General features: G+C 50.1%; 1 protein-coding gene across 2 annotated transcripts in view; it reads left to right on the top strand.

Annotated features, from left to right (window-relative positions):
• DARS1 (aspartyl-tRNA synthetase 1) overlaps positions 1-26,945 on the top strand; it is a 102,061-nt gene that overhangs the window by 26,633 nt on the left and 48,483 nt on the right. For both annotated transcript variants that reach the window (XM_075317159.1, XM_075317158.1), the window contains exons 2-5: positions 7,230-7,326; positions 10,507-10,536; positions 13,158-13,215; positions 22,119-22,211. In XM_075317159.1, coding sequence (XP_075173274.1) covers positions 7,230-7,326; positions 10,507-10,536; positions 13,158-13,215; positions 22,119-22,211 — 278 coding nt within the window. The remainder of the gene's footprint in view (positions 1-7,229; positions 7,327-10,506; positions 10,537-13,157; positions 13,216-22,118; positions 22,212-26,945) is intronic.

Here is a 26,945-nt window from a genome sequence, read left to right as displayed (position 1 = left end):
CTACATACAACCGTATCATAAGGACAGACTATGGCAGCATTATTTATTATATAGAGCATATTATATATGGCAGTGTGCTAAATACAACCATATCATAAGGACAGGCTACAGTGTTATTATTTATTTTATATAGAGCATATTGTGTATGGCACTGTGCAAAATACAACCATACAGGCTATGGTAGCATTATTTATTATATAGAGAGCATATTGTATATGGCACTGTGCTAAATACAGCTGCATTATAAGGACAGGCTATGGCGGCATTATTTATTATATAGAGCATATTATGTATCGCAGTGTGCTAAATACAGCTGCATTATATGAACAGGCTATGGAGGCATTATTTATTATGTATAGAGTATATACCAGTGCAAACAATATAGATGTGATTCGTGTCCAGCGTCAGGCAGCTGCCGCACGAATCCCCCCATTAATGTGTTTGCTGCCCTGCGACACCTGTGGTTATTGTGCTGCACTTCTGGCTGCTGTGATTCACATAAATGTATTGTGAGCAATAGGAAAAATAAGTGACACATAGTCATCAGGAAATGTCCGAGAACTGCAGAGCGAGACGTGACCAGAACCCGGGGAGGCAGCGCTGATACTGCACACATTAAAATGACACTAATTTGTATCCCTGTTTTTCTTTTTTACCTGTTCCTTTTTTATACACTTTTATTGATTTATCTCTGCGGTTATTTGTCCTCTAGCTGCATTCCTCAACATTGAAATTGCAAAACCAAAAAAAAGTTCTAGAAATCCCAGGATGGAGACATTACTGATCTGCAAATGATGAGCTAATAGATTTTATTCAGTCTGGAGTATGAGCCACGTGCAGAAACCCCGGCACTTCCGGGCTCCGCTGCTGTCACTGAGGTTATTAATGGTCGTCTGAGGAAGGTTCTGCCTCTGAAAGTATTTGGATAAATCATCAAGATCCTCTGCTGGCAGCTCCTGTGTAATCACTGACCAATGACGTCCAAATGTGCTCCATGGGAACAAGTCCGGAGACGCTGCAGACATGGGAGGACAAGTCCGGAGACACTATATAGCCATGGGAGACAAGTCTGGAGACCCTGCAGCCAGGGGAGACAAGCCCAGAGACGCTGCAGCCAGGGGTGACAAGCCTAGAGACGCTGCAGCCATGGGAGACCAGTCCAGAGACGCTGCAGCCAGGGGTGACAAGCCCAGAGACGCTGCAGCCAGGGGAGACAAGCCCAGAGACGCTGCAGCCAGCTGTGACAAGCCCAGAGACGCTGCAGCCAGCTGTGACAAGCCCAGAGACGCTTCAGCCAGGGGTGACAAGCCCAGAGACCCTGCAGCCAGGGGAGATAAGCCCAGAGACGCTGCAGCCAGGGGAGAAAAGCCCAGAGACGCTGCAGCCAGGGGAGACAAGCCCAGAGACGCTGCAGACATGGGAGACCAGTCCAGAGACGGTGCAGCCAGGGGTGACAAGCCCAGAGACCCTGCAGCCAGGGGAGATAAGCCCAGAGACGCTGCAGCCAGGGGTGACAAGCCCAGAGACGCTGCAGCCAGGGGTGACAAGCCCAGAGACGCTGCAGCCATGGGAGGCCAGTCCAGAGACGCTGCAGCCATGGGAGGCCAGTCCAGAGACGCTGCAGCCAGGGGTGACAAGCCCAGAGACGCTGCAGCCAGGGGTGACAAGCCCAGAGACGCTGCAGCCAGGGGTCACAAGCCCAGAGACGCTGCAGCCAGGGGTGACAAGCCCAGAGACGCTGCAGCCAGGGGAGGCCAGTCCAGAGACGCTGCAGCCAGGGGTGACAAGCCCAGAGATGCTGCAGCCAGGGGAGACAAGCCCAGAGACGCTGCAGCCATGGGAAACAAGCCCAGAGACGCTGCAGCCAGGGGTGACAAGCCCAGAGACGCTGCAGCCAGGGGTGACAAGCCCAGAGACGCTGCAGCCATGGGAGGCCAGTCCAGAGACGCTGCAGCCAGGGGTGACAAGCCCAGAGACGCTGCAGCCAGGGGAGACAAGCCCAGAGACGCTGCAGCCATGGGAAACAAGCCCAGAGACGCTGCAGCCATGGGAGACAAGCCCAGAGACACTGCAGCCAGGGGTGACAAGCCCAGAGACGCTGCAGCCAGGGGTGACAAGCCCAGAGACGCTGCAGCCAGGGGTGACAAGCCCAGAGACGCTGCAGCCAGGGGAGACAAGCCCAGAGACGCTGCAGCCATGGGAGACCAGTCCAGAGACGCTGCAGCCATGGGAGACCAGTCCAGAGACGCTGCAGCCATGGGTGACAAGCCCAGAGACGCTGCAGCCAGGGGTGACAAGCCCAGAGACGCTGCAGCCAGGGGTGACAAGCCCAGAGACGCTGCAGCCATGGGAGGCCAGTCCAGAGACGCTGCAGCCAGGGGTGAGAAGCCCAGAGACGCTGCAGCCAGGGGTGACAAGCCCAGAGACGCTGCAGCCATGGGAGGCCAGTCCAGAGACGCTGCAGCCAGGGGTGACAAGCCCAGAAACGCTGCAGCCAGGGGTGACAAGCCCAGAGACGCTGCAGCCAGGGGTGACAAGCCCAGAGACGCTGCAGCCAGGGGTGACAAGCCCAGAGACGCTGTAGCCATGGGAGGCCAGTCCAGAGACGCTGCAGCCAGGGGTGACAAGCCCAGAGACGCTGCAGCCAGGGGTGACAAGCCCAGAGACGCTGCAGCCATGGGAGGCCAGTCCAGAGACGCTGCAGCCAGGGGTGACAAGCCCAGAGACGCTGCAGCCAGGGGAGACAAGCCCAGAGACGCTGCAGCCAGGGGTGACAAGCCCAGAGACGCTGCAGCCAGGGGTGACAAGCCCAGAGACGCTGCAGCCAGGGGTGACAAGCCCAGAGACGCTGCAGCCAGGGGTGACAAGCCCAGAGACGCTGCAGCCATGGGAGACCAGTCCAGAGACGCTGCAGCCATGGGAGACCAGTCCAGAGACGATGCAGCCAGGGGTGACAAGCCCAGAGACGCTGCAGCCAGGGGAGACAAGCCCAGAGACGCTGCAGCCAGGGGTGACAAGCCCAGAGACGCTGCAGCCAGGGGAGACAAGCCCAGAGACGCTGCAGCCAGGGGAGACAAGCCCAGAGACGCTGCAGCCATGGGAGACAAGCCCAGATACCCTGCAGTGTTTCATAAATAAAAATGGACTTTATTAGCAGTGAAATATCACCATATGGGCTAATAAAGAACACACTTTTTATTTATTTATTTATGGAGTGCAGCCTCATTATATTTTTTAGATTTATGTATTATGGGATTGTTGTCCAGGAGGCTTGAACCATAAATATATTTTTTTTACATTATTTATTTATTTTTTGCTGCTTTATTTTTTCTCTAATCTATCTATCCCGCCTTCCATCTAGCCCTCCGTCCATCTAGCCCTCCGTCCATCTAGCCCTCCGTCCATCTACCCCTCTGTCCATCTACCCCTCCGTCCATCTACCCCTCCGTCCATCTAGCCCGCCGTCCATCTAGCCCGCCGTCCATCTAGCCCGCCGTCCATCTAGCCCGCCGTCCATCTAGCCCGCCGTCCATCTAGCCCGCCGTCCATCTAGCCCGCCGTCCATCTAGCCCGCCGTCCATCTAGCCCGCCGTCCATCTAGCCCGCCGTCCATCTAGCCCGCCGTCCATCTAGCCCGCCGTCCATCTAGCCCGCCGTCCATCTAGCCCGCCGTCCATCTAGCCCGCCGTCCATCTAGCCCTCCGTCCATCTATCCCTCCGTCCATCTATCCCTCCGTCCATCTATCCCTCCGTCCACCTAGCCCTCCGTCCACCTAGCCCTCCGTCCACCTAGCCCTCCGTCCACCTAGCCCTCCGTCCACCTAGCCCTCCGTCCACCTAGCCCTCCGTCCACCTAGCCCTCCGTCCACCTAGCCCTCCGTCCACCTAGCCCTCCGTCCACCTAGCCCTCCGTCCACCTAGCCCTCCGTCCACCTAGCCCTCCGTCCACCTAGCCCTCCGTCCACCTAGCCCTCCGTCCACCTAGCCCTCCGTCCACCTAGCCCTCCGTCCACCTAGCCCTCCGTCCACCTAGCCCTCCGTCCACCTAGCCCTCCGTCCACCTAGCCCTCCGTCCACCTAGCCCTCCGTCCACCTAGCCCTCCGTCCACCTAGCCCTCCGTCCACCTAGCCCTCCGTCCACCTAGCCCTCCGTCCACCTAGCCCTCCGTCCACCTAGCCCTCCGTCCACCTAGCCCTCCGTCCACCTAGCCCTCCGTCCACCTAGCCCTCCGTCCACCTAGCCCTCCGTCCACCTAGCCCTCCGTCCACCTAGCCCTCCGTCCACCTAGCCCTCCGTCCACCTAGCCCTCCGTCCACCTAGCCCTCCGTCCACCTAGCCCTCCGTCCATCTAGCCCTCCGTCCACCTAGCCCTCCGTCCACCTAGCCCTCCGTCCACCTAGCCCTCCGTCCATCTAGCCCTCCGTCCATCTAGCCCTCCGTCCATCTAGCCCTCCGTCCATCTAGCCCTCCGTCCATCTAGCCCTCCGTCCATCTAGCCCTCCGTCCATCTAGCCCTCCGTCCATCTAGCCCTCCGTCCATCTAGCCCTCCGTCCATCTAGCCCTCCGTCCATCTAGCCCTCCGTCCATCTAGCCCTCCGTCCATCTAGCCCTCCGTCCATCTAGCCCTCCGTCCATCTAGCCCTCCGTCCATCTAGCCCTCCGTCCATCTAGCCCTCCGTCCATCTAGCCCTCCGTCCATCTAGCCCTCCGTCCATCTAGCCCTCCGTCCATCTAGCCCTCCGTCCATCTAGCCCTCCGTCCATCTAGCCCTCCGTCCATCTAGCCCTCCGTCCATCTAGCCCTCCGTCCATCTAGCCCTCCGTCCATCTAGCCCTCCGTCCATCTAGCCCTCCGTCCATCTAGCCCTCCGTCCATCTAGCCCTCCGTCCATCTAGCCCTCCGTCCATCTAGCCCTCCGTCCATCTAGCCCTCCGTCCATCTAGCCCTCCGTCCATCTAGCCCTCCGTCCATCTAGCCCTCCGTCCATCTAGCCCTCCGTCCATCTAGCCCTCCGTCCATCTAGCCCTCCGTCCATCTAGCCCTCCGTCCATCTAGCCCTCCGTCCATCTAGCCCTCCGTCCATCTAGCCCTCCGTCCATCTAGCCCTCCGTCCATCTAGCCCTCCGTCCATCTAGCCCTCCGTCCATTTATCCCTCCGTCCATCTAGCCCTCCGTCCATCTAGCCCCCTTCACCTACTACATTTGTGACTCTGGATAAATGTTTGTGGATTTTTATTTGCTGCCCCGCTGCACAGATTACCCGTCACGGGCGTCATTTATACACTGTGGGGTGTCAGGTCCGTCATTTCTGGATCATTGAAGATCCTAATGTCACAAGGGATGGATCAACCAACAATACAATGAATTACCCACAAAGACCTGTTGTCATGTAGCACAATCTGCTCCCCATTTATGATTTCCCTCCGGTCAGTCTATAGCCGGCTTCATCTCATCCTGATAAATGCTGACCCTGCGTCCATCACCGCACCGCCGCTCACCTGCGGCACGTCCCCACCAGGAGAGATCAGCGCCCATCACACATTTCCTAGATTTACACATTTATCATGACACCTAGAAGACAGGCCATTTGCTGCCTAGTAAGGAATAATCAGGGTCAGGGGTCCTCTGTTCTCTCTATAAAACCACTCAATGAGGCCATGGGGGGGGGGGTACATCTATACAGAGAATGAATGAGCATGTGTCCTCCATTCTAAAGTAACTTACATTACTTACAGTATCTTATACTGATCCTGTATTATACTCCAGAGCTGCACTCACTATTCTGCTGGTGCAGTCACTGTGTACATACATTACATTACTGATCCTGTACTGATCCTGAATTATATCCTGTATTATACTGCAGAGCTGCACTCATTATTGTGCTGGTGCAGTCTCAGTGTTCATACATTATGTTACTGATCCTGAATTATAGATTATATTGTGAATTCACATTGAATCCACAAGCAGATTACTGAGTGCAGCTCTGGATTATAATACAGGAGGTAACTCAGGATCAGTACAGGATCAGTAATGTAATGTATATACACAGTGACTCCACGAGCAGAATAGTGATTGCAGCTCTGGAGTATAATACAGGAGGTAACTCAGGATCAGTACAGGATTAGTAATGTAATGTATGTACAAAGTGACTGCACCAGCAGAATAGTGATTGCAGCTCTGGAGTATAATACAGGAGGTAACTCAGGATCAGTAATGTAATGTATGTACACAGTAACTGCACCAGCAGAATAGTGATTGCAGCTCTGGAGTATAATACAGGAGGTAACTCAGGATCAATAATGTAATGTATCTGCACAGTGACTCCAGTAACAGAATAGTGAGTGCAGCTCTGGAGTATAATACAAGGAGGTAATTCAGGATCAGTACAGGATCAGTAATGTAATGTATCTACACAGTGACTGCACCAGCAGAATAGTGAATGCAGCTCTGGAGTATAATACAGGAGGTAACTCAGGATCAGTAATGTAATGTATGTACACAGTGACTGCACCAGCAGAATAGAGAATGCAGCTCTGGAGTATAATACAGGAGGTAACTCAGGATCAGTAATGTAATGTATGTACACAGTGACTGCACCAGCAGAATAGAGAATGCAGCTCTGGAGTATAATACAGGATGTAAGTCAGGATCAGTAATGTAATGTGTGTACACTGTGACTGCACCAGCAGAATAGTGAGTGCAGCTCTGAGGTATATTATTGTTTTGTCCTAGTAGAGCTAGATGTAGAATTCTGGTGACAGATTTATTTCAACTCCTGCCCATTAATCGTAGATTGTGCCAAATTGGGGTCACAAAGTCATCCGGGTTCACATGATCAGCGCCATTGTCACCGTCCTAATTGGAAGAGGATACTTCTTCATTCCGTGTTTGAAACACTCGTTAGTAGAAGTATCCCATTATTATTTCTAAGCTTTTGCTTCCCTAGAAATTTCCTGTTTTTATTTTCTGGAAGAGAGAAAAAATTTTTTGTTTGAATGAATGGAGAGAAACCGAACAAATCCTTCCACCAAACAAAGGGCTCGCGGCCCCTTCCCCCCCCCCCCCCCGCACCAGCCCCCCCGATACTATGAATGGCTCCGGGGTTCCCACTGACTGAAAAACTTCCTCCAGGAAGGGGCATAAATAGCAGATGGAAGCGGCGCGGTGGCCTCGTGACATTCGCTGCTCGCCGGCTTCACTCTCTATTCTCCCATTTGTGCTTTGCAGAGCGGCCGAGGACCAGGCGCAGTCCAAGAAAGCCCAGAAGAAACAACAGAAGGAAGCCGAGAAGGCAGCAAAGAAAGCTGAGAAACAAGCCAAGCTGGTCAGTGCTAACACCCTGACAAAACAATGGTGCACACAATAAACAATCACCAGACACCCCCCCCCCCCCATCATCAGATACAGCTATGGTACTGGTGAAAGGGGTCACAGCCGCCCCCTGATGGACCCGACCCATCCAGAACTGCGCAAAATCGGTGCCGAAAACCCATATAAAGGACACTGCTCCGGTGCACGTAATAGTCTGTATAAAAAAAAAAAAAAAAATCAGCAACCGTTTTATGCCTGCAGCTCCCATCCAGAAAAATATGAATATGTCTCCATGGTTACAGACTACAAACTCACTGTGCGTAGTCTGACGCCGCAGGCAGATGTTGAGGAAATGATACATTTATTCATGAAAACGTTTACAACTTTTTAGTGTATTTTATTTCAGCACTTTAACAATTTAAAGGGGGTTTCCGACCCTTTTCTTTGTGTGCATATAGTGAAGTGTGGTCTAGTAATAAGAAAAGGCGCATACTCGCCTATCAATCGCCTGCTGCTTCTCCGTCACCCTGGCAGTGCCCCATCAGCCTCCTATTCTTCTCTGCCACATGTGACCGCTGCAGTCAAACAGTGGAGCACAGTGATTGGTTGCAGCTCTCCAGCTAAGATAGGAGACCAATGGGGAGGCCGGCCATTGGGACGGAGGAGCAGCGGGAGATGGATGCATTTTCTTATTTTTTCAACACACAAGAGCTATATGCAAACTTAAAAAAAGGGGTGAAGAACTGCTTTAACCCCTTAATGACCCTTGACGTACTATCTGTGCCATAGATCGTGGCCCTTGCTTTGATGCGGGCTCACACACTGAGCCCGCATCTTTCCTTGCACATGTTCACTGATGTGCCTCGAATAACCGCAGGTGAATCGGAGATCCGCCCGCGGCTGTTAACCAGTTAAATCCCGCTGTCAGTCTCTTTAATACATGCTGGCGGGGGGGGGGGGGGGGGCACACCATTCAACATTTCCATTGGCGGCCTCTGACATGATCGAGGGGTGCTGATGGATTCTCATAACAGCCGGGGGTCAGCTGATGATCTCTGTGCCTGTGATGACTATCCTCCTGTGAACGCCGGCTGCGAGCGACATTCATAGGAGATCAGCAATTGTGCCGTACGGAGCGGTGCTGACACTGAAGCATCACACTGAGCGGCAGAAGCAATCAGCGATCGCAGCTTCAAGTCCCCTAAAAACAATAAAAAAAATCTAAAAAGTTTTTTAAAAAAAAATATGAAAAAATGTTTAAAAAACTCCCACAAAAGTTCAAGTCGCCCCCCTTTTTGCCCCATTTAAAATTAAAACAATTTAAGAAAAAATTAAAAATACAAATATTTGGTATCACTGCATTCAGAAATGTGCGATCCATCAAAACCTAATATAAATTAATTCGATGGGTGAACAGCGTAACAAGAAAATAAAAAATAAAAAAAAACAGAATTGCAGTTTTTTTGTTCGCTGCAACAATAGAAAAAAAATGTAATAACAGGTGATCAAAACCTTGGATATACCCCAAAATAATATCAATAAAAATATCAGCTCGAGGCACAAAAAGCACACGGCTTCATAGCCCAAAAATTGAAAACATTACAGCTCTCAGATTTTTTTTATTTTCTCAAAATTTTTTCATTTTTTTTTTCACCAATTAAAGGGAATCTGTCACTTTGAAAAATGCTATTAGGCTGCAGATATGGGGTTCATCTAATCTGCAGGATAATAGCATTCTGAGCCTACCTGGACCCCACTGCAGGGAGGAACTTTACTTTAATCCTCCCGGCAGCGTTCCAGTTTCAGTCATAGGGGCGGCGCCAGTGCAGGTTCATTCACCACTCTATATATGGGGCACGGCGGCTGTAAAATCCCCCTGCACTTACTGACAGCAGGGTCTAATGATGAGCAGCTGTCAATGAGTGCAGGGGGTATTTACAGCCGACGCTCTCCATGCACAGACCTGTTACTGCACTCGCACCAGCGCCGCCCCGGTGACTGAAATCGGAGTGCCACCAGGAGGAATAAAGTTAATTTCCTCCTGGCAGCAGGGTTCAGTGTTAAGGCATTAGGCGGTATTCAAGCACTATTAACCTGCTGATTAACCCCATATCTGCAGGTTAATAGCATTTTCCATGTGACAGATTTCCTTTAAATAAAACTATACGTGTTTGGTATCTACATATTCGTACTGACCTGGAGAATGATACTGCCAGGCCAGTTTTATGGTAAAATGAATGCTGTAAATAAAAACCCAAAAAAAAGTTGAATAGTTTCACTTTATTCTATTTTGCTACACTTGGAATTTTTTTCCTGATTTACCATTATATCCTATGATAAAATGAATGGTGTAATTCAAAATTACAACTCGTCCGGCAGAAAAAAACCAAGCCCTGACACGGCTACATCCACAGAGAACTAAAAATGTTATGGCTCTTGGAACAAGGGGAGGAAAAATCGAAAGCGCAAAAAAACCCGATAAATCGCCCGGACCCTTAAGGAGTTTGGTCGTTAAATGGAAACGGGTTTTTTTTTTTTTTGTTTGTCTAAATATTTCAATAGCAATCGTGGAATCGCAAGTTTACCTTCTTTTAGTGTTTGGCTTAATTTTAAGGGACCCCCCCGTCCTTAGTAACGGTCCCCGTGGCCGTCCTGTATAAATTGCTGATGCACTGTACCTGGAGGCACAAACGCATTAGAAACATAATTATTCCAAAAATATCAATAGTAATAAAATTAAGAATATATATAAATGTTCTCTAAATCTAAAAAATAAACGTAAACTGTGCCCAAAATATTTCATAATTATTAAAAAAAAATAAAAAAAAATTATATATATAATGTATAATGTATCCAATAAAGGGGTACAAGCTCAGTATCAGTGCTGAGGCTCCGTCATTCACAAGATCTTCGGGGTCTCGCTGATCAGATCCCACGGATAATATAGTGATCGTATATTGTAACTACGGCCGTTATCGGTTTCTGATAGTTTTGCCCCTTCATCTGTTCCTTCATTTACAGACGTTCAATAATCTAAAATAGAAAAAAAAACCTGAAAAAAAACCTTCTATGCAACATTTTATTTTTATTAAAAAATTATACGAAAAATATATAACAGTAAACACAAGGTTCAGAGTAATAAATGTTCCGTTATCTTTTCTAATGTTTTCTTGTTTTTTTCTGTTTATTTCAGGCCTCTGAGCAGCAGGCGGATGAAGGAGAGGTGAGACGTGGCAGCCGCTCCGGGGAGGTGTTTTCTTGCACTATATTTGTGGTTATCACAAGATGACACGTTACTGCACACCTCAGTGTATCTATTACAATAGAATAAAGCTGATGATGTTATCACAAGAGACTTCTGCATTCACACAACCTCTGTCCGTACAGCCCTACCGAAGCATAAAGATATCATAGAGGGGGGGTTCACCAGCTATGTGCCTGAACAGAGATTCTCTACATAGACCTGGCCTGTATTATACTCCACAGCTGCACTCACTATTCTGCTGGTGCAGTCACTGTGTACATACATTATACTACTGATCCTGTACTGATCCTGAGTTACCTCCTGTATTATACTCCAGAGCTGCACTCACTATTCTGCTTGTGCAGTCACTGTGCACATACATTACATTACTGATCCTGAGTTACCTCCTGTATTATACTCCAGAGCTGCACTCACTATTCTGCTTGTGCAGTCACTGTGCACATACATTACATTACTGATCCTGAGTTACCTCCTGTATTATACTCCAGAGCTGCACTCACTATTCTGCTGGTGCAGTCACTGTGTACATACATTATACTACTGATCCTGTACTGATCCTGAGTTACATCCTGTATTATACTCCAGAGCTGCACTCACTATTCTGCTGGTGCAGTCACTGTGTACATACATTATACTACTGATCCTGTACTGATCCTGAGTTACCTCCTGTATTATACTCCAGAGCTGCACTCACTATTCTGCTGGTGCAGTCACTGTGTACATACATTACATTACTGATCCTGTACTGATCCTGAGTTACATCCTGTATTATACTACAGAGCTGCACTCACTATTCTGCTGGTGCAGTCACTGTGTACAGACATTACATTACTGATCCTGTACTGATCCTGCGTTATATCTTGTATTATACTCCAGAGCTGCACTCACTATTCTGCTGGTACAGTTACTGTGTATATACATTACATTACTGATCCTGTACTGATCCTGCGTTATATCTTGTATTATACTCCAGAGCTGCACTCACTATTCTGCTGGTGCACTCACTGTGTACAGACATTACATTACTGATCCTGAGTTACATCTTGTATTATACTCCAGAGCTGCACTCACTATTCTGCTGGTGCAGTCACTGTGTACATACATTACATTACTGATCTTGTACTGATACTGAGTTACATCCTGTATTATACTCCAGAGCTGCACTCACTATTCTGCTGGTGTAGTCACTGTGTACATACATTACATTAATGATCCTGTACTGATCCTGAGTTACATCTTGTATTATACTCCAGAGCTGCACTCACTATTCTGCTGGTGCAGTCACTGTGTACATACATTACATTACTGATCCTGTACTGATACTGAGTTACATCCTGTATTATACTCCAGAGCTGCACTCACTATTCTGCTGGTGCAGTCACTGTGTAGATACATTACATTACTGATCCTGTACTGATCCTGAATTACCTCCTTGTATTATACTCCAGAGCTGCACTCACTATTCTGTTACTGGAGTCACTGTGCAGATACATTACATTATTGATCCTGAGTTACCTCCTGTATTATACTCCAGAGCTGCACTCACTATTCTGCTGGTGCAGTCACTGTGTACATACATTATACTACTGATCCTGAGTTACCTCCTGTATTATACTCCAGAGCTGCACTCACTATTCTGCTGGTGCAGTCACTGTGTACATACATTATACTACTGATCCTGTACTGATCCTGAGTTACCTCCTGTATTATACTCCAGAGCTGCACTCACTATTCTGCTGCTGCAGTCACTGTGTACATACATTACATTACTCATCCTGTACTGATCCTGAGTTACATCTTGTATTATACTCCAGAGCTGCACTCACTATTCTGCTGGTGCAGTCACTGTGTACATACATTACATTACTGATCCTGTACTGATACTGAGTTACATCCTGTATTATACTCCAGAGCTGCACTCACTATTCTGCTGGTGCAGTCACTGTGTACATGCATTACTGATCTCGAGTTACCTCCTGTATTATACTCCAGAGCTGCACTCACTATTCTGCTGGTGTAGTCACTGTGTACATACATTACATTACTGATCCTGTACTGATCCTGAGTTACCTCCTGTATTATACTCCAGAGCTGCACTCACTATTCTGCTGGTGCAGTCACTGTGTACATATAATACATTACTGATCCTGTACTGATCCTGAGTTACCTCCTGTATCATCCTCCAGAGCTGCGCTCACTCTTCTGCTGCTGGAGTATTCTGCATAGTGGCATTGGTGAGGATGCCTCATACGTTGGTGTCCGTTGCTTCCAGCTGTTAATAACAGATTAGCTGTAATGATGCAGCGTGATCTTAGTGAAGTCTTGGCAGCAGCGGTGGAAGAACCTGTTTATAGAGGACGAGGAGCCTCCTAGTAAACGGTTTTGGCAGCGGCTCTCGTCCTCCTCCTCAGGATCAGTTTTGGACGGGTCACAGTAGGAACACCGTAGACCTGGTGGATTGTTGGCAGCGGTCACCCTTGGTGGTCGTGCTCTGTTGACACTTGGTGTTATTTTGTGGGGGGTTCTTATGTCCCCTCTTTCAGTGAGTTGTATGTTTACTCTCTTGTCTCGTTATTCAGGACTTTGCCAAGGACCGATATGGAGTTTCTGCAATGATCCAGTCTCAGGACAGACCAGGTACGTGTGTGCACAATTCAGGGTCCGCGCCGTCTGTACGGTCACTCCTCACAAGTGGGGACGTCGCGAGGCACAAACTCCCACATGATGTGTTGCGATGATAGCAAAAATACAATCCTCTAGAATAGAGACCTGCAGTACGTCGTCCAGCAGCCTGAGGCCAGCAGGGCATGCTGGGAGTTGTAGTGCTGTAGTTTCACAGCAGCCGGATCCCTGCATAGAGTAACTCTGAGAGCAGTAACACATATTGCAGTGCAATTAAAGGGCTGGTCTCCTGTCAGTAAATGCGTCAAAGTAACAAAGTGCTTGGAAAAACAACTTTGTTAAAAATCCTCCCAGCTCTGAAGAACAAAGGGATTTTTTTATCGTAGAGTTTACAACTCGTTGTCAAGGTTACCGTCCACTTCTGCAGTGGCCAGCTTCCTAGGCAAGGAGCGCGCACTTGCAGACTGGTGAGATACAGATTGTGAGCGCTGCTCTGAAGCTGGTGAGATCCCTGGATCCGGCCAACTTCATAGCCTCTGCAGTCCTCCGATGCGGCAGAAGTAAGATCCCTGGAGATCCCCTGATCCGGCCAAATTCAGAGCCCCCTTCACTCCTCTGATGCAGCAGAGGTGAGATCCCTGGAGATCCCCTGATCCAGCAGCTTCAGAGCACCCTGCACTCCTCCGATGCAGCAGAGGTAAGATCCCTGGAGATCCCTGGATCCGGCAGCTTCAGAGCCCTCTGCACTCCTAATGCAACAGAGGTATGATCCCTGGAGATCCTCTGATCCGGCAGCTTCAGAGCCCCCTGCACTTCTCCGATGCTGCAGATGTAAGATCCCTGGAGATCCCCTCATCCGGCCGCTTCAGAGCCCCCTGCATTCCTCCGATGCAGCAGATGTAAGATCCCTGGAGATCCCCTCATCCGGCCGCTTCAGAGCCCCCTGCATTCCTCCGATGCAGCAGATGTAAGATCCCTGGAGATCCCCTGATCCGGCAGCTTCAGAGCATCCTGCACTCCTCTGATGCAGCAGAGGTAAGATCCCTGGAGATCCCCTGATCCGGCAGCTTCAGAGCATCCTGCACTCCTCTGATGCAGCAGAGGTAAGATCCCTGGAGATCCCTGGATCCGGCAGCTTCAGATCCCACTGCTCTCCTCCGATGCAGTAGAGGTAAAGCTGTCTGTGCCAGCAGCATAGGAGAGAGCACAGTTTTTGGTCCTGCCGGTCAGCCATGCCTCCAGAACTGTCAATCATCAGAAGCTCATCGATGCTGGCAATCAGGAATTAGGGAAGCAAAGGAGCGGTGCGCAGCAAAGGAGCGGTGCGCAGCAGAAGAACAGACTCGAGACAACCCCTTTATCATGCAGTCATACAGCTAACAAATAAGGTTACACAATGCGGATCCCCGGCTTTAAAGAAGCTGCCCAAGGTTAGAAAAAGTCGGCTGCTTTTTTCTTTTTCGCTCTATTGGGAGACCCAGACAATTGGGTGTATAGGCAATGCCTCCGGAGGTCGCACAAAGTACTACACTTAAAAGTGTTAGGCCCCTCCCCTTCTGCCTATACACTCCCCGTGCTCCCACGGGCTCCTCAGTTTTTGCTTTGTGCGAAGGAGGTCAGACACGCACAGCACAGCTCCACAGATTGGTCAGCAGCAGCTGCTGACTAGGTCGGATGGAAGAAAAGTGGGCCCATATAGAGCCCCCAGCATGCTCCCTTCTCACCCCACTTTTGTCGGCGGTGTTGTTAAGGTTGAGGTATCCATTGCGGGTACGGAGGCTGGAGCCCACATGCTGTTTTCCTTCCCCATCCCCCTTAGGGCTCTGGGTGAAGTGGGATCTTATCGGTCTCCAGGCACTGAGACCGGGCTTCATCCACAACTCCTGTGGAGCCTGATGGATAGGAGCCGATACCGTTCAGGGACATGGCCCTGCATCTTAAAGGTACTCTGTATCCCTGTGGGGACCGCGCACGGCATCACCTCAGCTTTGCTGGGTGTGCTAGTGCACCGGGGACCGCGGCGCTGACCGGGTCTATATGTGCCATTACACACTCAGCGTCGCTGAGTGTGTTTATATGTAAGGGCTACCGCACTGACCGCCGTTGCCACGGGACACTGCGGCGCGGCTGGGACTTGTAGTTCGCCGGGGACTTTCACGCGACCGCGCTTTTACGGCGGCCGCGTTTATTACTACAGTCCCCGGCTTCATTGCGGCCTAGTTTCCCTTGTTTTCTCCCGCCCTCAGCCATGACAGGCAGGGGAAGGGCGGGACGCTGAACGGAGCGAGCAGCAATGAGGGCTGGAGTATGATTTACATGCTCCACTCCCCTCACTGTACACAGTATGAGCGCCCGTTTCGCGCTCTTTGTAGGCCACGCCCACAGCTTCCTCAGCTCGTCAGGACGCCGCAGCCATTCCTGTCAGCTCCACCGACGCTGCAGAGAGGGACATATTCATGGGAGACCCAGACACGGTCTCTGGTGGCCTCACAACCGCTTAGGCGGCTGGTAAGCAGCACATGTGGTGCTAGCCCCATGGTGCTGTATTGTATTGGTACATTATTTGTGTACTGTATATAATTTACACTGTATGAGCACAGTTCTTTCTGGCTATATACCCTATTGTGTTACTCAGGGAAAACTATAGCATGGCGCCCACAAAAGGCAGGGGTGCCAAAACACAGGCTTATTATGCTGCCTGCGCCGCTTGTAAGACCCCACTACCGGCAGGTTCCACTGACCCTCATTGTGTGCAGTGTTCGACCCCTGTGACACTTCCTCAGCCGGAGCCTCTGCTAAGAGGGGCCCAGGGGGAGCCACCTGTTGACACTGTCCAGGTGACAGGGACTGAGTTTGCAGCCTTTAAGGATCAACTCTCTGAGACTATGGCTAAGATACTAGAAGCCTTGCAGTCCAGACCGGTATCTCAGCAAAGGGACTCTGTTGAATCATTGTTCCCTGACCCCCCTCAGTTGGACCAACAATGTCCTCACGGGGTATCTCATACATCCCAGACGGAGGGTTCGGACTTAGAACCTAGCCCCAGATCGTCTAAGCGGGCCCGCTTAGAATTTCCCTCGACATCATATTGTTTAGGGTCTCAGCGGGGGGATTCTCTGGTTGATGATGCGGAAACAGCTGATCAGGATTCTGATCCTGGGAGCGCTCTCAATCTTAATTCTCCAGACGGGGACGCCATAGTGAATGATCTTATTGCATCCATTCATCAGTTGCTGGATATTCTTCCCTCAGCCCCTCCGGCGGAGGAGTCTGTTTCTCAGCAGGAGAAATTTCGCTTCAGGTTCCCCAAGCGTACACAGAGTACGTTTCTAGACCACTCTGATTTCAGAGAGGCAATCCAGAATCACCATGCTTGTCCGGATAAGCGTTTCTCTAAGCGCCTTAAGGATACACGTTTTCCTTTTCCCCCGGAAGTGGTTTAAGGTTGGATTCAATGTCCCAAAGTGGATCCTCCAATCTCCAGACTGGCGGCTAGATCCATACTTGCAGTGGAAGATGGGGCCTCGCTTAAAGATGCCACTGACAGGCAGATGGAGCTCTGGATGAAATCCATCTATGAAGCTATCGGAGCTTCTTTTGCCCCAGCATTCGCAGCCGTATGGGCGCTACCAGCTATATCAGCAGGTCAAGCGAAAATTGAAGCGGCCGCGCCACAAGTGGCTTCCATTACCTCCAGACCTCGGCAATTGCGTCTTACGCTATGAATGCTGTCCTGGACTCTGTGAGCCGTACGGCAGTTGCGACCGCCAATTCGGTAGTAGTCCGCAGGGCCTTGTGGCTACGGGAGTGGAAGGCAGATTCCGCTTCCAAAAAAGCGTTTAACCGGTTTGCCAATTTCTGGCGACAGGCTCTTTGGCGAGCGCCTGGATGAAATCATCAAACAATCCAAGGGAAAGGATACTTCCTTACCCCAGCCCAAGCAGAACCTCTCCCAACAGAGGAGAGGACAGTCGAGGTTTCGGTCCTTTCGGGGCGCGGGCAGGTCCCAATTCTCCTCGTCCAAAAGGTCTCAGAAAGAACAAAGGAACTCTGATGCATGGCGGTCTAAGTCACGTCCTAAAAAGGCCATTGGGAGCACCGCTAACAAAGCGGCTGCCTCATGACTTTCTACCTCCTCTAGTAGCATCCTCGGTCGATGGCAGGCTCTCCCGCTTTTGCGACACCTGACTGCCACAAATAAAAAACCGCTGGGTGAGAGACATTCTCTCTCACGGTTACAAGATAGAGTTCATCTCTCGTCCCCCGACTCGATTCTTCCGGTCCTCTCCGCCTCCCGAGCGAGCCGAGGCTCTTCGGCAGGCGCTGGGCACCCTGAAGGCAGAAGGAGTGGTGGTCCCTGTTCCTCTTCAGCAACAGGCCCACGGTTTTTACTCCAACTTGTTTGTGGTCCCAAAGAAGGACGGGTCCTTCCGTCCTGTCCTGGACCTGAAACTTCTCAACAAACACGTAAAGACCAGGCGGTTCCGGATGGAATCCCTCCGTTCCGTCATCGCCTCAATGTCCCAGGGAGATTTCCTTGCATCGATGGATATCAAAGATGCTTATCTCCACGTTCCGATTGCCCCAGAGCACCAGCGCTTCTTGCGCTTCGCCATAGGAAACGAACATCTGCAGTTCGTGGCACTGCCATTCGGCCTGGCAACAGCCCCACGGGTTTTCACCAAGGTTATGGCTACTGTAGTAGCGGTCCTCCATTCTCAGGGTCACTCGGTGATCCCGTACTTGGACGATCTGTTGATCAAGGCACCCTCTCAAGAGGCATGCCAACACAGCCTCGACGCTACCCTGGAGACTCTCCAGAGTTTCGGGTGGATCATCAATTTTCCAAAGTCAAATCTGACACAGTCCCTTTCGCGCAGTTTCACCTGCATCCTCTATCCTGGGAAGTAGTCACGACGGACGCAAGTCTGTCAGGGTGGGGAGCGGTTTTTCTCCACCACAGGACTCAGGGTACGTGGTCCCGGCAAGAGTCCTCGCTTCAGATCAATGTTCTGGAAATTCGGGCAGTGTATCTTGCCCTGAAAGCGTTCCAGCAGTGGCTGGAAGGCAAGCAGATCCGAATTCAGTCGGACAATTCCACAGCGGTGGCATACAGCAACCACCAAGGCGGCACACGCAGTCGACAAGCCTTCCAGGAAGTCCGGCGGATTTTGATGTGGGTGGAAGCCACGGCCTCCACCATATCCGCAGTTCACATCCCAGGCGTGGAAAACTGGGAAGCAGATTATCTCAGTCGCCAGGGCATGGACGCAGGGGAATGGTCCCTTCACCCGGACGGGTTTCAGGAGATCTGTTGCCGCTGGGGGGTGCCGGACGTCGACCTCATGGTGTCCCGGCACAACAACAGTGGTACCCGGATCTGTGGCATCTCACGGTCGGCCAACCGTGGGCACTACCAGACCGACCAGACTTGCTGTCTCAAGGGCCGTTTTTCCATCTGAATTCTGCGGCCCTCAACCTGACTGTGTGGCCATTGAGTCCTGGATCCTAGCGTCTTCAGGGTTATCTCAAGAAGTCATTGCCACTATGTGACAGGCTAGGAAACCAACGTCCGCCAAGATTTATCACAGGACGTGGAAAATTTTCCTGTAGTGGTGCTCTGCTCAGGGTTTTTCTCCCTGGCCATTTGCATTACCTACTTTTCTGTCCTTCCTTCAATCTGGACTGGAAAAGGGTTTGTCGCTCGGTTCCCTTAAGGGACAAGTCTCAGCGCTCTCTGTGTTTTTCCAGAAGCGCCTAGCTAGACTTCCACAGGTACGCACGTTCCTGCAGGGAGTTTGTCACATCGTTCCACCTTACAAGCGAACGTTAGAACCCTGGGATCTAAACAGGGTGCTGATGGTTCTTCAGAAACCACCATTCGAGCCAATGAGGGATATCTCCCTCTCACGAATTTCGCAGAAAGTGGTTTTTCTGGTAGCAGTCACTTCTCTTCGGAGAGTGTCTGAGCTAGCAGCGTTGTCGTGCAAAGCCCCTTTTCTGGTTTTTCACCAGGACAAGGTGGTTCTACGTCCGGTTCCGGAATTTCTCCCTAAGGTGGTATCCACCTTTTCATCTCAATCAGGATATTTCCTTACCCTCTTTTTATCCTCATCCAGTTCACCAATGTGAAAAGGATTTGCACTTGTTAGATCTGGTGAGAGCACTCAGACTCTACATTTCTCGTACGGCGCCCCTGCGCCGCTCGGATGCACTCTTTGTCCTTGTCGCTGGCCAGCGTAAAGGATCACAGGCTTCCAAATCAACCCTGGCTCGGTGGATCAAGGAGCCAATTATCGAAGCTTACCGTTCGGCTGGGCTTCCGGTTCCCTCAGGGCTGAAGGCCCATTCTACCAGAGCCGTGGGAGCGTCCTGGGCTTTGAGGCACCAGGCTACGGCTCAACAGGTGTGTCAGGCGGCTACCTGGTCGAGCCTGCACACTTTCACGAAGCACTATCAGGTGCATACCTATGCTGCGGCGGATGCCAGCCTAGGTAGACGAGTCCTTCAGGCGGCGGTTGCCCACCTGTAGGAAAGGGCCGTTTTACGGCTCTCTTACAAGGTATTATTTTACCCACCCAGGGACTGCTTTTGGACGTCCCAATTGTCTGGGTCTCCCAATAGAGCGAAAAAGAAGAAGGGAATTTTGTTTACTTACCGTAAATTCCTTTTCTTCTAGCTCCAATTGGGAGACCCAGCGCCCGCCCCTGTTTTTTTGTGTGCACATGTTGTTCATGTTGAATGGTTTCAGTTCTCCGAGTTTCCTTCGGATTGAAGTTACTTTAAACCAGTTTATAATTATTTTCCCTCCTTCTTGCTTTTGCACCAAAACTGAGGAGCCCGTGGGAGCACGGGGAGTGTATAGGCAGAAGGGGAGGGGCCTAACACTTTTAAGTGTAGTACTTTGTGCGACCTCCGGAGGCATTGCCTATACACCCAATTGTCTGGGTCTCCCAATTAGAGCTAGAAGAAAACGAATTTACGGTAAGTAAACAAAATTCCCTTCTTTTCCAAAACTGCGCCACCGCTGACCAAAGGTTGTGTCCGGTAATGCTACTTGGCTCCATTGAAGTGAAGCTGGGCTGTAATACCACAGCTCATGGTCAGGGGGGGCTCTATTTCTGAAAGAAGGCAGCCATGTCCTTTATAATCTTCCAGAAGCGTTGCTTTGTCAAGACGTTCCCTTTTAATGTCTTAAAGGGTTAATTCCAAAGTAGCCTCTATCCCCCGCATAGGTGATACCTTGGCGTTTCTCGGTTTCTCCAAGATAAACTCGGTCCTGACCTCTGCTCCATTCATTGTCTATAGGAGTGTCGGAAACAGCCGAGCGTTGCACTCTGCAGTCCTATAGACAATGAATGGGGCAGATGCCGCACATATACATCTAGGTTATCTTTCAGGAAGGGGCTGCAGAGCCCTGTTCTCTGGGCTCCAGGACTCTGATCTCAGGAGCTTTTCTAAGGGTTGGGGATAACGTATTATATTGGGATTAACCCTTTATAGAGGAGTAAGCACTTTTTTGGTTATATTCCAGCAGAAAGGCCTCCCTGTGTTCTTTGTTTTCTCCTCTCCTTAGTCTCCTCGTCTCGTCGCCCTATAAATTCCCGGCTCTGGATGTTATTTCGTTGTTAGATTTTGCTTGTCGGAATCTGTTGTTCACGATTCATAACGGAAAAGTTAATAACGGGAAGTCGACCGTTGATGCCGAGATTAAACCTGCGGATAATTGAATCGTCTGTTATTCGCAGCCAGAAGCGATTAGCATCGGGGGAATTCCAGGCGCCGTTCATCGCCCCTCAGCCAGGATTAATGCCGTGCGTGTCCCCGCAGGAAGCCACGCTCTCACCTGTGCAGGGGAACGGCCGGAACAATCAGAAGCGTGTGCACACCCAAATGGGGCGACTTCTGCACACAGATCCGTCCTGCTGGCAGACATTAAAGGATTTTTCCATTTAAAGGGTCCTTGAGGTGCTCCGGGCCTTGTGTTTTGGCTGCAGGAGTGATGTCACGATGACAGCGCACATCAACGCTGCAGCCAATCACTCTGAGCTCTGTAACTGTACCGATGTGGACAGGGAAAACCAAAGAGTGCCGGGACTATAGACATACCATGAGCGTCTGGGCTGGATCCGGCATGCCAACTATCTGCTCTATTGAGTTGATATATATATATATATATATATATATATATATATATATATATATATATATATATATATATATATAGGGAGGGAGGGAGGTGTATAGATATATATATATTTAGAGTCCACTTTTCTTAAATTGGAGGCCCCCTTTAAAGTAAGGAATATGGCAAAGCTGGGTTCTGATTGCACAACTACAACCCCCAGTATACCACAACACCCAGGTGCATTGCGGTCCATAGCGGGGGTCTCTTTGCATCACTGAGAGGAGGGATATGACCCCACTATGCTGCACTCTTCATATGTGTGCGGGGTTTGTCACTTTATTACCATAATGGTGTCTGATTGTAGCATTCGGCTTCGTGCGGTCTGTATGGACTGGTACAAACACCCAGTGTGCCGCCATATGGTGCTTCCGTTGCAGATGAATACCTATTGCAATCTTGCACCTGATGTTGCATGTCACAGTTCTATTTTCTTATGGACCCCCATGGATTCTGTGCCTTTATTCGGAGGCAGCCCGGGTTTTGCAGCCAGTGTGTAAGTCTTTGGCTGCAGTTGTACATTTTTATCATTTCTGGGCATCTCAATGGGGCAAATCTATGCAAAAAGAAAGTCATTTCAATGCAAAACAAAAAACACCCAATATGACATGTAATCATTGCTAATTCTCTCCCTACAGTTTTCCTTAGTGGTTTGCATTGAGCAGAGTCAGCGCCTGTGAAATATCAACCTGTGACAGCCATGATTTCATTTCTCTTTCTTTTTATCTTCCAGAGAGGGTCCTCGTGAGAGTCAAAGACCTGACGCTGCAGAAAGCCAATGAAACCGTCTGGGTCCGTGCCAGGGTCCACACCAGCAGAGCCAAGGGTAAGCGCTCATATGGCTCCTCTGCGGGAAGTGAAGTGCAGCGGACCGACCTTTCTATCCTGTATATACTGCAAGGGTCCTTGTCTCCTTACACTGCAAGGGTCTCGATCTCCTTACACTGCAGGGTGTTTGTCTCCTTACACTGCAAGGGTCCTTGTCTCCTTACACTGCAAGGGTCTCAATCTCCTTACACTGCAGGGTCCTTGTCTCCTTACACTGCAAGGGTCCTTGTCTCCTTACACTGCAAGGGTCCTTGTCTCCTTACACTGCAAGGGTCTCAATCTCCTTACACTGCAGGGTCCTTGTCTCCTTACACTGCAAGGGTCCTTGTCTCCTTACACTGCAAGGGTCTCAATCTCCTTACACTGCAGGGTCCTTGTCTCCTTACACTTCAAGGGTCGATGTCTCCTTATACTACAAGGGTCGATGTCTCCTTACACTACAAGGGTCCATGTCTCCTTACACTACAAGGGTCGATGTCTCCTTACACTACAAGGCTCCTTGTCTCCTTACACTGCAAGGCTCCTTGTCTCCTTACACTGCAAGGCTCCTTGTCTCCTTATGCTGTTAGGGTCATTATCTAATTTTGTTAGACACTGGACCTGAATATCTAGCGATGCCAAAATGGTCCGTTTGTGGAAAGTGACGCAGAATGTGACGTTTGAGCTTTTACTAATACATTGTGGAGACGGCAGAACAATCCTCTGTAAGCGCAGTACATCAGCCTGATCCGGGCAGGTAAGGATCGGCCCATGGTCCATGTTGAGGATTGATACAATTGTAGCAAATACTCTGCTGTGAGAAGTATAAGATCTATATAGGTTTCCATCCTCTCATTCCAATCCATTTCATGAATTGTCGATGATCTGCAGAAATGTTTACTATTCTGTGATTAAACAAGAAACCCCCTTTTACATCTGGTTAATTGATCTCGGGGGTACAGCCCAGTGTCACAGCCGGTCTCCCGCCTCAACCCCCCCGGGATCCAGGTAGCTCCAATACCGGCAGTTTAACCCCTTGGATGAAGAACGACCACAGTATGTAAGGGGTTTAATCGAAGGAGGACATCAGCCCCAAGACTCCGGATCACAGGGTGCTGACGGGGGTCTCGGGCTGCCATTATTATCCGCCTGGAATACTATGGATTGATTGTTCAAGGCCAAAAAAAAAAAAAATAGGAAAATGATATGCAATTAATTAAAAAAAAAATCCCCATCGCAAAAAAAGAGAAAATTGTTCCCATAAATTTTAAAGTTTCTTTTAAATAATGATCTCCACTATATATGTGACGCCCCAATCATAGGACCGGAAGAATAAAGATAAAGCGATATTTATAATTCACAGAGAGAAGAGGTAAAGGGTCAGATTTGCTGTTTTTATCAGTCTCCTCCTCAAAATAATTGCAGTTTTTGTTGCCAAAAAAGCAAAAATAAAACAGGGATTTGATTGAATCGTAAGATAATATTTTATTCTTACGTCATTATACGACAAAAGGTGAAAGTTCTGTTTTCATTTAAGTAAATTAGACATAGGAGCGACGCTCAAGACAGAATCCTGAAATCCCCGGCCCGGCTGTAGAATATCGCTCACCCTGCCTCCCCCACCGGTTACTTGACCACCCATTCTCCAGGCTCCGCAGGCGTGGCGCACATTTCCCAAATGTCATGTTGTTATTTTAGTCCTAAAAAAAACAAAAAAAAAAACATTCTTACAGTGTCCCGGCCCCAAACCCCATTGTGATAGAAAAGGGCATCTACCATTAGTGATTGTCAGCCAAGCCGAGTGACGGCCGCGGAAGTGGCGCTGCCATCCTTAAAGGGGAACTCCACTATATACCAGTCACTAAAATGGGGGACCCGAATCCAAAGTGGGGGGCAGTTTTTTCTCCACTTCCCCTCCACTCTGTAACTGCTGTAGAGGTTCACCCATGTCATTCAACATTTATTTATTTCTTTTTATATTTCTTTTATTTATTTATTTATTTATTTATTTTTATAAAAAAAAATATTTTATTTTTTTTTTACTTTTTTGCTGCATCCTGAGTTGCATGATGTTTTCTTCTCCATTCAGGTCTAAAGCTAAATTTACAAAACTGCGTATTTCTGGTAGCTCAGGCACAGCCATTGCATTGTTCAGAAACATGCCTGACAGTGGGCAGCATCGCCTGCAGTCTTTTTTTTTTTTTTTTTTTTTCTTTTTTTCTTCAAGGAGGAGCAGCAGAATTATGAAATCAGCTCTGGATGTAAATAAAAAAAAAATATATATATATTATATATATATTATATAAAAATATAACGTGAAATTAGTCAAAATATTCCTAGAAATTATTTATCTAATCCCAAGTGAAGGAATATTCCCTTTATTCAAAGCATATGCTGTAATTGATATATATGGGGCTCACCTCCTGGGAAACGCACCGTACCTAAAGAATTGGGTAACTGCTTCTCTGTATACACAATTTTCCAATAAAGGGGGGACATTGATACAAAATATATACAGTATAGATATACGAGTACTATATATGCACATATATAGAGAAAGCGCGAGAGAAAGATAGATATCGGTTAGGCTAGTTTCACACTTGCGTTCAGCGCATTCCGTCACTATGGAGAATAGCGCAGTCCGTTAACGCACTGCGCTATTCTCCATAGACTTGTATGGATGACGCACAGTAACGCAAGTGTCAGCGTTGCATCCGCCGGACGACGCAGCGTCGTTATTTTCATGCTGCGTCGGGTGGAAGGAACGCAGCATGTAACGTTTTTTTGAGCAGCGGAATCCTTTGTATTTCACTGCGCATGCTCTCTGGCTCCCGGCACCCATAACCAGGGGTACACATTGGGTAACCAAGGAACCCTGGTTACGTGTGCCGGGAGCCCGACACTCCCCCGCTCGCCTCTGCCCCCTCCCGCACTCCATATGTATACACATATACACACACACACACAATCGCGCGCGCACACACAATCGCGCACTCTCACACTCACTCACCTGTCCCCCAACGATGCAGTCCCGCGGCACTGACGTCCTCAGCCATGGCCGAGCACGGCTCCACCCACTTCGCACTCCGCCCCCCGCACACATTGTCGGCGACCGAACGATCAGCTGATCACCCGGCGGCCGGCTACTGTGAGTGATCGGCTGATCACCCGGCGGCGGCTACTGTGAGTGATCGGCTGATCACCCGGCGGCCGGCTACTGTGAGTGATCGGCTGATCACCCAGCGGCCGGCTACTGTGAGTGATCGGCTGATCACCCGGCGGCCGGCTACTGTGAGTGATCGGCTGCTCACCCGGCGGCAGGCTACTGTGAGTGATCGGCTGATTACCCGGCGGCCGGCTACTGTGAGTGATCGGCTGATCACCCGGCGGCCGGCTACTGTGAGTGATCGGCTGATCACCCGGCGGCCGGCTACTGTGAGTGATCGGCTGATCACCCGGCGGCCAGCTACTGTGAGTGATCGGCTGATCACCCGGCGGCCGGCTACTGTGAGTGATCGGCTGATCACCCGGCTACTGTGAGTGATCGGCTGATCACCCGGCGGCCGGCTACTGTGAGTGATCGGCTGATCACCCGGCGGCCGGCTACTGTTAGCGATCAGCTGATCGTTCACAATAGTCTGCCGACGGTAGTGTAAAAAAAACAAAACTGATACCGTTCAACGCAAGTGTGAAACTAGCCTTAGTGTGCGCATATATATATATATATATATATATATATATATATATATATAATTGCCTTATTCTGTCTGTCTGTCTGTCTGTCTGTCTGTCTGTCTTGCTCCAAAATTGTGTCCTTACGGTGACAAGCGTCTGATTGGCCGCTGCCTCGGCCTGGCCCCGCCCCCCCACGGATTGGTAGCTCGCCTTGGCCTGGCCCCGCCCCCCCGCACGGATTGGCCGCTCGCCCGGCCCTTTGCACGGCATCGCCAGACATAACCTTGCGCTGCTGGGATCGTGACGGAGTCGGTGAACGCTGGTAACCATTATACACATCGGGTAACTAAGGTCCCTTAGTTACCCGATGTGTATCATAGTTACCAGCGTACACCGGCTTCCCGGTACACATGTGCAGGGAGCCGGCATTATACTCCTCTCCCCCCAGGACTACTCCTCCTATTACAGTCCTCCTATTATACTCCTCTCTGAGTATAATAGGAGAACTATTATAGCATGGGGGATGGAGCACGATGGGGGGTGCGCAGCATGGGGGATGGAGCACGAATGGGTGCGCAGCATGGGGGATGTAGCACGATGGGGGGTGCGCAGTATGGGGGATGGAGCACGATGGGGAGTGCGCAGCATGGGGGATGGAGCACGATGGGGAGTGTGCAGCATGGGGGATGGAGCACGATGGGGGGTGCGCAGCATGGGGGATGTAGCACGATGGGGAGTGCGCAGCATGGGGGATGTAGCACGATGGGGAGTGCGCAGCATGGGGGATGTAGCACGATGGGGAGTGCGCAGTATGGGGGATGGAGCACGATGGGGAGTGCGCAGCATGGGGGATGGAGCACGATGGGGAGTGTGCAGCATGGGGGATGGAGCACGATGGGGGGTGCGCAGCATGGGGGATGTAGCACGATGGGGAGTGCGCAGCATGGGGGATGGAGCACGATGGGGAGTGCGCAGCATGGGGGATGGAGCACGATGGGGAGTGTGCAGCAGCATGGGGGATGGAGCACGATGGGGAGTGCGCAGCATGGGGGATGGAGCACGATGGGGGGTGCGCAGC

Source organism: Anomaloglossus baeobatrachus, chromosome 7 (assembly GCF_048569485.1).
Source record: "Anomaloglossus baeobatrachus isolate aAnoBae1 chromosome 7, aAnoBae1.hap1, whole genome shotgun sequence".
Lineage (NCBI taxonomy): Eukaryota > Metazoa > Chordata > Amphibia > Anura > Aromobatidae > Anomaloglossus > Anomaloglossus baeobatrachus.
This window is presented reverse-complemented; position numbering and strand designations above follow the sequence as displayed.